This window comes from Eleutherodactylus coqui, chromosome 12 (genome assembly GCF_035609145.1).
Source record: "Eleutherodactylus coqui strain aEleCoq1 chromosome 12, aEleCoq1.hap1, whole genome shotgun sequence".
NCBI lineage: Eukaryota > Metazoa > Chordata > Amphibia > Anura > Eleutherodactylidae > Eleutherodactylus > Eleutherodactylus coqui.
In genome coordinates, this window is record NC_089848.1 from 45,789,146 (window position 1) to 45,800,555 (window position 11,410).

Genomic DNA, 11,410 nt, shown 5'->3' on the forward strand with positions numbered 1-11,410 from the left:
AGTCAAAGAAAATGTATCACATCATGTTGGGCTGTAAGATATTCAGTCAAAAGTAACAGTAAACTTCTACAACGTGCATAAGACCATGAAGGAACAACGACTGAACAACCTCCAGATCCTTCTATACCCTTTATGGGATGGCATGAATATTGTAAGAGTTTTAAAGGAAATCTGTCACCCCATCAGGTTCATTCTGCCCTACCAGAGGGCAGCATAAGGTATTAACAGGCACCCTGATTACACTGGTGGGTCACTTACCTGTTTTCTTGCAATTAATCTTCCTGAAATAACACGTTATTGGGTGCAGTGTGAGCTGAGCGCTGCGTGACTTGTATTTCAGCAGGAGCCCTCCTTCTGCTAATTGACAGCTTTTTCACCATGCACAGTATAGGGAGAAAGCTGTCAATCAGTGGCGGGTTGACAGAGTGAGCCAGCAACTCAAGAATATCGAGGAGTCCTGAGCCTATCACCAAGCAGATTCCAGGCTCGGATCGTGCTGCACCTAATAGTGTGATTTCATACAAATTACTGTAAGAAAACAAATTTTGTGTCTAGCACTTGGTTTATTCTACCCCTCATATAGGACAGCGTTAATGTGGTCACAGATTCCTTTAATTATCTGAAAAGGAATGTCTCATTATTTAATTTAGTTACATTAACTAGATAATCTGTAGAAGAGTCATTTTTATACCTTTTTCCAGTTTTTCAAATCTTCCTTGGTGAGTGATGCATTGAAGAATAGCCCTTTTCCAAGATACCTGGGAGCTGCCATATGTCATTAAAGAGGTTGTTCAGTGGGGAAAACCAACCCCCTAAAAGAGTGCTGCATTAAAACAACACACTTATCAATACTGACGCTGGTGATTTGTGGCAGCAGTCACATGTTTAGATGGCATTGAACCATGCTACCCGGATATAGATGTGGAGCGGGGGTAATTGGAGTTGCAGGGGCCAGAGTGCCTGGGATATCAGTAAGTGAGTATAAGTTTCTGTGTTGTTTTAATGCAGCTTACTCTTTTGGGATTTTGATCCCCTAGTGGACATCCCCTTTAAATCCTTGCCCTTTAATAATGAGAACACTTTGCTGGCCTTGTTTCAGTCTAAGCAGCAAAGCTAGTGAACTCTAAATACAAGAAATGTCAGCCTATTGTGTGTGTTCCAGCTGCCAGGATGAAATCTAGAATTTTCAACATTTTCTTTTATAGCCACATAGAATTAAGGAAAAAGACTTTCTAATTTATAAAGTGTTTTGATTTAAATAATGTAAATTTTATATGGTCTTTAATCCCTCATTATTGGGCTCTGAATACAGAAGAAAGGTCAACTGACCTGCAAATCTTTGTTATGATGTTGCAAAGTGTGCAGAGCTTTTAAGTCACTGTGGACCAATTTGTAGGGGTGCGTTATAAATTTGAAGACCAGATTTAGGTTATCCATACACGGAACAAGGTGTGCTGCTGCACAACCGATGGGGTTTTACTGCAAATTGTTGTGCTTCTGCATTTTAGTTTTCGGCCACATGACACAAACGGCATCATGCATGGGCACACTAAAGATGTTTGCTTTGTTACATGTTCACATGACTATTGTCTTGATCTGCAAACTGGAGGCAGGGATTTTGGTCCATTTTTATCTGGTTTTGCTATTTAGGGCGGGCAGGTTGGACTCTGCATTTGGAATCTCACAGCAGGATCTGACCTGGTGACCGCATGTGCTGACGCCGCATTGTTGCTATGGCGATGATGCAGCTCCCGTGACCATTCTGCAATGATGATTCCAGAATGGCCGCAGGATGGACGGCTTTCATTGACTTAAGTGGGAGCCGTCCATGCGCAGCCCGCACAGAATCGCGGCATGCCACGTTTTCTTCCCTGCAAGCAGAACATCGCAATCGCATGGATTCGCTGCAGAATCTTAAGGCGGATGCCTGCTCCAGGTTTTCTCAATGCAAATCCGCTGTGTGCCGGCAGCCTAAGTGGTTCCACTGCTTTCTCTAAACTTGGAAGTCAGTTGGAGATTACCTAGAGAGTCAGAAGTTTGCATCACTGCTCATTTCTAACTTTTCAAACTTTCTCTCTCCCTCAGAACTTTTCTTCTGTTTCTATGTTCAGCAGGAATGCTCTCCATCTGAATTTAGAAAGGAAGAGGCAGTGCAGGCAATCTTGGGAATTTTTTTTTTAAAAAGACAGCATCCTAGACCCGGATCATGGGACTCTGAACACAGTCTCATTATGCGCAGTAGTAATAGGCGCAACCTATGGGCAGCAGTAGCAATATTTCTGCACAAAGTAGTAGACCTTTTTTCCCATGAACTAATGCTTTAGATAAATGCTGCTTGATTTTAAATTTACAATATAATTAATATTAAGAGACACATGTGGAAAATTGATTGTCATTTATTCTGAAAACTGAGCTCTAGTGTTGCTAGAAATATCATACCAGTGGTCATCTCCCATCTCACCCCTATATTCAACCTCTCTCTGACCTCTGGCATCTTTCCCTCTTCTTTCAAACACGCCATCATATCCCCACTGCTAAAGAAGCTGACTCTGGACGCGACTGATGCTGCCAACTACCGACCCATCTCAAACCTCCCCTTCATCTCCAAACTACTAGAACGGCTGGTTTACTCCCACCTTGTAAGCTATCTATCAGAGCACTCTCTCCTAGACCCCCTACAGTCTGGCTTCCGACCTCAACACTCGACAGAAACTGCCCTTACAAGGGTATCCAATGACCTACTGACAGCCAAATCGAGGGGCGACTACTCCCTACTGATCCTCCTCGACCTCTCCGCAGCATTTGACACTGTTGACCACAAACTCCTCCTCAGTATGCTACGGTCCATTGGCCTAAAGGATACTGCCCCGTCCTGGTTCTCTTCCTACCTATCTGACCGCTCTTTCAGTGTCTCCTTTGCTGGCTCTACCTCCCCTCCTCTTCCCCTTGCTGTTGGGGTCCCCCAGGGCTCTGTCCTCGGCCCCCTTCTTTTCTCTATCTACACAGCCCCTATTGGACAAACCATCAGGAGATTTGGCCTCCAATACCACCTGTATGCTGATGACACCCAGCTATACACCTCTTCCCGTGACATCTCTGCACCTTTACTCCAAAACATCACTAACTGTCCGCTGTCTCTAACACCATGTCCTCTCTCTACCTAAAACTAAACCTCTCTAAAACTGACCTGCTGGTATTTCCACCCTCCACTAACCGACCTCCTCCTGACATCTCCATCTCAGTGTGTGGTGCCACCATAACTCCTAGACAACATGTCCGCTGCCTTGGAGTCATATTTGATTCTGATCTCTCTTTTACCCCCTACATCCAATCTCTGGCCCGAACATGTCAGCTGCACCTCAAGAACATCGCAAGAATCCGCTCTTTTCTCACTGTGGACACGCTAAAAACGCTTACTGTTGCCCTCATCCACTCCCGGCTCGATTATTGCAACTCGTTGCTGATCGGCCTCCCCTGCACCAGACTCTACCCTCTCCAATCCATCCTGAATGCGGCAGCCAGGCTCATCTTCCTGTCCAGCCGCTACTCGGACGCCTCTGCCCTGTGCCGATCACTGCACTGGCTGCCCGTTAAATACAAAATTCAATTTAAACTCGCCACCTTCATCCACAAAGCCCTCCACAGTGCAGCGCCTCCCTATATTGCCTCCCTCATCTCAATCCATCACCCAGCCCAAGCTCTCTGCTCTGCTAACGAAACCAGACTGAGCGCCCCTTTAATTCGAACTTCTCATTCCCGCCTCCAAGACTTCTCCAGAGCAGCACCGGTCCTCTGGAACGCACTACCAAAGGCTACCCGAGCAATCCAGGACTCGCAGAACTTCGGGCGTGCTCTAAAAACGCACCTCTTAAGTGAGGCATACCGAATTCCCTAAACAAACTCCTCTGTACTCCGCCTGATAACATGCTCCCTGACCTACTGACTGCAATCCCTGCTAGCCATCATAAACCGCTCCTGCAGTCATACTGTTTCTGCCGTCACACGGCTAAATGTCTGACCATTGTCTATGTGTATATCACCCCTCACTCTCCACCTTGCCATACAGTATCATTCTGTATCACCCCATTACTTGTAGTATGTAAGCTCGTTGGAGCAGGACCCTCACCCCTATTGTCTCCATCAATTGATTACTATGTAACCGTGGTTCTGTAATGTTTGTACTTTTGTCTTTCTGTATCCCCCGTCTATGTAAGCGCTGCGGAATATGTTGGCGCTATACAAATAAAGTTTATTATTATTATTATTATATCAGGGAATTACATATGTAGCGGTTCCCCGATTTTGTAATATCGATGCAATTATTTCCTTTCAGCCAAAACATATTCTGAAAATAAGTAGTGCAGAATTTCCAATTCTATGAGGTTTCCGTGTAGATCAATCAGAAGACTTTAGACTTATTATATATTCACTACAAGATGTTCCCAGGGTATACGTATCCTTGAGGGGGCTGCATATCTCACCATGAAGTCACACCGCTCTTGTCACAATGCTCACTTCACAAGTACTCAACAGACTTTCCTTCATAGTGATACAGAATAACAAGACAAGATTGACTCATAAAGTGTGTAATTGTAATCAGCTGAGGGTCACACACATTGTGTAATTCTTTTTGAACCCTTCAATTACTTTATTGCCATTTTTTGATTGGTGGGTGCATTTTTTTTAATGCATACTTTCTATCTGATGTTTAGTCGCTGACTACCAACATCTCCTATATATATATACTTCTGACATGTAAATTACGGCAAAACATTGAAATAACAGGAGGCAAAACTGGACTGTGATGACTTATTATATTAAATGTTGTTATATTGGTCATTGTATCTAGTTTTAGTGGGTTGTTGAGAGCGTACTGTGGTTTTAGTCTATTATAGATGCAGGACACTCTTTATCATAAAACGAATGTCAGTAAATGAAGCGTCGTCCATAGCTGAGTGGGGAGACTCTAATTCCGGGCCTCCCTATGGATCAGCTAAAAAGGTGCCACAGCCCAAGTTTCCAACTTTACAAATACAAAAACTTTTTATAACTATGGGCTGGATGTAACTCTAAACGATATTTTAGGACAGCCCCTTTAACAAACAAATTTTAAACCATGTGGTTTTGTGGTAAAACTGAATGCCTGCGTGGTTTTCATGTCACCTCATTCTTAATGAGACAGGACGTACATTTCGGGGTTTGTAGGGGGAGAATTGGAAGCTGTTCCTGCTCTATACAATGCAGGTGCCGGCTGTTTCTCGCAGAGTGAATACTGATTGCAGCTGTTAAAGCTGTAAATGCTGCTGTCGGCGTTCACGTACTCCGTCTATATTTCCTTATGTTTACGTTTGATCAGTTTACTTGTCGTTGATTATTTGGTTTGGATAGTTTTTAGAGGTTAAATCCCTTTTGGTTGAACCTGTTTGATGGTAATGCTGCAACAGAGGAGGCTATATTGAAATTTAGTCAGATTAATATTTGCTCTTCCTCAGTGTCTGTAGTGTGGGATGCTATGAAGGCATTTATACGTGGTTATGATATACAGAGGACTAGCTGATATACCTGGCTTCGCCCGAGTTAATTTGGTCCAGGTGTTTACCTGTTGTTTACACTGGATAGTTTATGAAGTCATGGTTGCTTCAGAGAAACTGAGGAATAAAATCTTTACACACATAGAGGAGCGTTAGATTCTCCTCAGACTGCATGTACCGATGTCTGTCTACAGAATGTGCTACACCTCCCACTCTCCTCACTTTTTACCCTTAAAGGCAACGCCCCTTTTTATTCAAATATACCCCAGAATGAAGTTTGCAGCCCCTTCTTAGTCTTAAAGGAATGCTCCATCCCTGCAGTCCATGGCCGCTTCTCTGTTTGTTACAGCCTTTCAGTATACATATGCACACAGAGGTCAGTTAGATTCTCCTCAATATATACACACAGTGTCAGTTAGATTCTCCTCAGTATATACACACAGGGGTGAGGTAGATTCTCCTCAGTATATACACACAGGGGTGAGGTAGATTCTCCTCAGTATATACACACAGTGTCAGTTAGATTCTCTTCAGTATATACACACAGGGGTGAGGTAGATTCTCCCCAGTATATACACACAGAGGTCAGTTAGATTCTCCTCAGTATACAAATTATTTCCCTAGTTCTTTTCTCAGAAACTATAAAGCCTATCTCATGTGTTATGGATTTTCACATAGTTTTTCACGCATAGAATTGAATATTGATGTTGCAAGCCCTTTACTTTTCCCATTTACAACCTAAAGAATGGCCGTGCCAGAAATTCAAGTTTGTGCGGTAGAGATATGTGTTATTAGTTACATTATATAGGGGTCACTTACTTTTGCCCTTAGAATTGAATGATCAAGTTGCGACAACTTTACTTTTCCTATCAAAGTGCTAAGGACCACTTGTCCGTGAGTCCGTGTTTGCGGTGTAAGTTACATGCAGAGCCTGACAGCAGCCGTGTGCTGACAGCACCTGTGTGATCTCACGATCATGTAATCAGTTACCGACTCTTAGCTCTGCCCCCTGATAACATGACGGTGATGTCATCACAGGTCCTTTATCCTTGTGCACTGAATGAGGGATTATGGGCGGATTACATCCCCCAGAAAACTCTGCGGCCTTAGTTGCAATGGATACAGCAGTACTCAGTCTGGTGACTTGTAGCTGGTTTTGAGACATCTGGACACCTGTGTGGAGACTCCAATAAATTACACCTCACAAATTTGCACATACATAGCTTGTGCGTTGACAAAACCTGTGATGATGTCAGTCATGTGATCAGTCACATGGTCTCTGAGCTGAATGAGGTATTATGGGCGAACTACATCCCTCACAAAACCCTGCGGCCCCAGTTGCTATGGATACACCAGTATTTAGTCTGGCAGTTTGTAGCTAGTTGTGACGCAGCTGCACACCTATGTGGAGACTCCAGTAGATGACACCTCACAAATGTACAGACACATAGCTGGCAGTGCATATTGACCAACAACATTGAAGCATAGTCCTTCCCCACTATCTTCACATTTCCTCAACACGATACCATGTCATCTCAAGTGCTAATGCTGCCAACACCAGTCCACCCTTCATCTAATCGTCAACCATTGTTCATTGTTGAAACAATCCCTTTCATTATATACTATATTAGTAAGTGGCGCATTGCGCCACCAGAAACACTGGTACTATAATAATAATAGTAACTAGTTTAGGACCTAAAAAAAGTTAATGATAAATTTAACGCTTGTGCGGTACAGATGTGTTATTACTTACATTACATAGGGGGTCACTAACTTTTATGCTTAAAAAAAAATAATCAAGTCGTGACCCCTTTACTATTCCTATTTAGGATCTAAAGAATGGTTGTGCCAAATTTCAAGTCTGTACGACACCAGGAAGTTATAGAATTACAGTGGTACCTCAGGATGCGAGTGCCTTAGCTTGTGAGTTTTTTGACTTGCGAGCAGGCTCTCTCCCGAATATTTGCTCTTATTTACGAGCAAAAACTCAGGGTACGAACCTGCTCGCAAGTCAAGAAACTCACAAGCTGAGGCTCAGGGGGGAATCTATACTCCGCTGTCGCCGGCTTTTCGTCCTCGCAATGGTCTGCGGCGCTGCTGCAGGCTGTCGCTCCCTCCTCCACGCCGACACAGAGCATTGCTTTCTGGATGCGAGGCTTGAATGCCCCACCTCCAACAAGCTAATGCTCTGATTGGTTAACTGAGCGCCGCCTCAGTCAATGAAAGCTGGCGCTGGGTTAACTAATCACAGCCGTTCAATTGAATCATCCGGGAACACTGGCGGTAGGTAAGTATTGATTTTTTATGTTTACATGCAGTTTGTTTCCCCATTGAAATGCATCGGAATGCATTAGTGGCGTTTCAATGCATTTCAATGGGGAAACGTGCTTTGACATACAATATATATATATATATATTCGGCCCTTTAGTGATGAGCTTTAGATGCAGAGCAAATGTGTGTATAGATAGTGTGAGAAGGTGACCGGCAAAGTGCTGGAGGGCATATATATTTCGCCTAGGATGCTCTCCTATGAGGCTTTGGGGAGTACTTGGCCAGGTACGTGCCACCGAGCAGCCTGGACTCGGTGGAGGAAGCCGGCAGTATAGTGTTAGTAGCATTAAGTTACTGACACGTTGTAGCAAGTAAGTGGCTCCAAGCCGCATAATCTGGGCCGGCTTTTCTGGAGTGACCAAAGTGAAGGGTGGGATGGTCACTCCCACGTACCAGGTGGGGCTAGTACCAGGCCATATAAAGCCTGGGCCTACAGGGCCTGGGAAGAGCATCTGGCTGAGAGCCAGAGAGGGAGCATCTGGCTGAGAGCCAGAGAGAGGGCTCTGTGGAGCAGGAGCCCGGCTAGCCCAGCGTGTGGGCTGAGAGAGCTGAGACCTCTGCAGGTCTGAGAGTCCTGGCTGGCTGTGTGCAGGAGCCATTTGTTACCAGTGTGTAGACAGGGACGCTACATGTTTAGTAAGTGCTCAGACGAGCAGGATTTACTTTGTGTTTGCCTGATGTTAAGGCCTGTATTTTGCTTTTGTTTGCTTGGAAATAAACCCAGGCAAAGCCTGGACTAAAGACTTTATCGCAAGTGTCACTGTCTCTGACTGCTTATGCCCAGGTTGCTACCGATCCTAAATGCTAATCCCTCACAATAGATATAGATATATTCTCCCACTAATCAGGCTGAAATTAATAGGAGAGCGGCACAGTCTCAGCTGGCAGAACATCTGAGATGTATTGCAAAAAATAAACGTCTTTCTATGAAGTGAAAGATTTTTGAGGAAGGAGAAGCAAGGGGTCGGTTTTGGCCTTCCATAATTAAGGCACAGGGATCATCATCTTATGCGGCAGCATTGAGAAGGCCTGATAATTTTTTCATTATAAAGGAGGATGACATTTTGGAGACCTTTAAAAGCCCGTATGCTTCTAAGTTAAGTGTGGATTGTGAAGATCTTTATGAATATTTGGCTCAGGTGCAATTGCCAATTTAGTCTGATTAGAGAGTGATGATATAGGCTTCTGTGACACTGAATGAGTTAAGGGAGGCAGCAGCAACACTTCCTTATGAAAAGTCGCCTGGGTTGGATGGTCTTCCAAATAAATTTTTTTAAGCGCTGCCAGGATATGTTCTGCCACACTTATTGATGGTGTTTAATAAATCATCGCAGGAAGGCATACTTCCACAACAAATGAGAAATGCTAGGATTCTCTTTATTCTTAAAGTCGGAAAAGATGTGTTTCTTTCTGATTCCTATTGTCCAATATCTCTGTTGACCACTAATGTAAAAATCTTGGTGAATGTACTTGTGAATAAATAATTTTTAGTAATGACTCATTTACTACATAAGGATCAGTCCGGCTTTATGCCAAACAAAACAATTGCTATTAATGTAAGGAAGTTGTATTTGAATCTTAGGGTGGAGCATCGAGTTTGTGGGAACAGAGCTGTTTTTTAACTCGACACTGCCAAAGCTGCTCTAATCGATGCTCCTGGCTGGTTTGATGAGGAAATCACCTGATCTAGTTGGATTACAATATGGAGAAATTGAGGAACGTATCTCACTATATGCAGATGATCTGCTGTATATGGGGGATTTGAGTAGATCAATGAGTCCTATCTTGTCCAGTTTTTATATACTTGGTAAGCTGTTAAATCTTCCTATTAACTGGGGAAAATCTGGAATTCTTCATTTTAGGTCCCTTGTGGAAGGACTATTCATTGGAACATACGTGATTACAGATAGTGAAGGAATTTAAATATTTGGGAATTGTGGTATCTTCTAAGCCTCAAGACTATACTACCAATTTGCTTCCATTGGTATGAAATTTCAAGGATAAAGTGAAGGTCTTGAATAGAGATGAGCGAGTGTACTCGTTAAGGCAAAATACTCGAGCGAGTATTGCCATTTACGAGTACATGCCCGCTCGTGAGAAAAGATTCGGGGACCGGCGGGGGTGAGCTGTGAGTTGCGGGAGTGAGCATGGGGGAGAGGGAGGGAGAGAGATCTCCCCCCCCACCCCGTTCCTTCCTGCTCTCCCCTGCCGGCCGCCGAATCTTTTGGCACGAGCGGGCATGTACTCGAGAATGGCAATACTCGCTCGAGTATTTTGTCTTAACGAGTACACTCGCTCATCTCTAGTCTGGAATCTTCTCCTATTGTCTATAATTGGCAGGGGAAATCTTATTAAAATTGTTTTGGTGTCACAACTCCTTTATATACTTCAAAATTCTCTGGTTTGTATTGCATCACAATATTTTTTTAGACTCCATACGATGATACAATATTTAGGAGGTTGTTATGGAACAAAAAATCTCAGATAGTATTGGGTCGCTAGTAGCTGCAAGGCGATTGATGATGGGGACTCCCACAGCAATGTTGAGAAGGCAAAGCTCAAGTAGAGAGAGAGTGGCCGACCTGTCAATGTGCGTAGATGTCATCTCAGCCAGCCTATATGTCTATGTAAATAGACTTCCCTGTATTATATGGATGTATAGGCTGGCTGAGATGATGTATGCTGACTTATACTTAGTGCAGTGAGTCTAATGTGCCATACATGCAAAGGGGCACTCCAGACTCAAGGCTTCACTTGTTCCCCTGTGGTCCCGTCCAGGCTTGGGTTTATGATGCAAGGTACATAGGAAATTATTTATGACGACCTTTATAATCCTGGATAAACCTCTTCATAACTGAAAATCTGTTTGATTCTGTTTCAGGGTGACGGCTGGATATATGTGAACCCTCTCTGGAAAACCTACTGACTGCAGGACTTCACGCCTCCAAAGCGGCTCTCCAATGCTTCACGTGGAAGGACATTCTTCACTATGAGCATACAAATGGATGAAGAAGCCACTTAACATATCTCTGCAGCTGCTAGCTTATCAGTGTACTCAAAAGCCATTCTATGTCACCAAGTGTGTACATATATATATACACTAATGAACTCTGTGTATCAATGCTCACATATAAATATATGTATATACACAAAGTATCCAGGTTTTATAAGCCCTTTTGATGTTTTATTTGCCAAATGATTTTGCACTCTTCAGGTAAAAATACAACTTCTACCTATATTGAAATATTAGAAATTTTATCAGATTTTAGCGTAATCACAGAAAGAAAATCAGACGTGTTGCTTACCGAAAAAAAAAACCCACGTAAGAGCTTCTCTCCGTAAAATCCGGTAATACCTATAAGTGTAAGCCCGCTCTTAAAGTTTCTATGTCTTATCTTGATGTCCTTCACAGGTACAGAATGTGGGGCAGCCATTACAGCGTCCATCTTTCCACAGACGGTGCAGGACATATAAATCTGCATTTTCATACAGCTAATGATTCTCCATCATCTTGTTGTTTTACCGATGTGTCAGTCCTTACTGTAAC

At 43.4% G+C, this 11,410-nt stretch overlaps 1 protein-coding gene across 1 annotated transcript in view; it reads left to right on the forward strand.

Annotated features, from left to right (window-relative positions):
- OSBPL10 (oxysterol binding protein like 10) overlaps positions 1 to 11,060 on the forward strand; it is a 361,435-nt gene extending 350,375 nt beyond the window's left edge. The window contains exon 12 of the mRNA XM_066584791.1: positions 10,745 to 11,060. Within this exon, the coding sequence (XP_066440888.1) occupies positions 10,745 to 10,789 (45 nt within the window). The 3' untranslated portion in view covers positions 10,790 to 11,060. The remainder of the gene's footprint in view (positions 1 to 10,744) is intronic.
- The last annotated feature ends 350 nt before the right edge of the window (positions 11,061 to 11,410 follow it).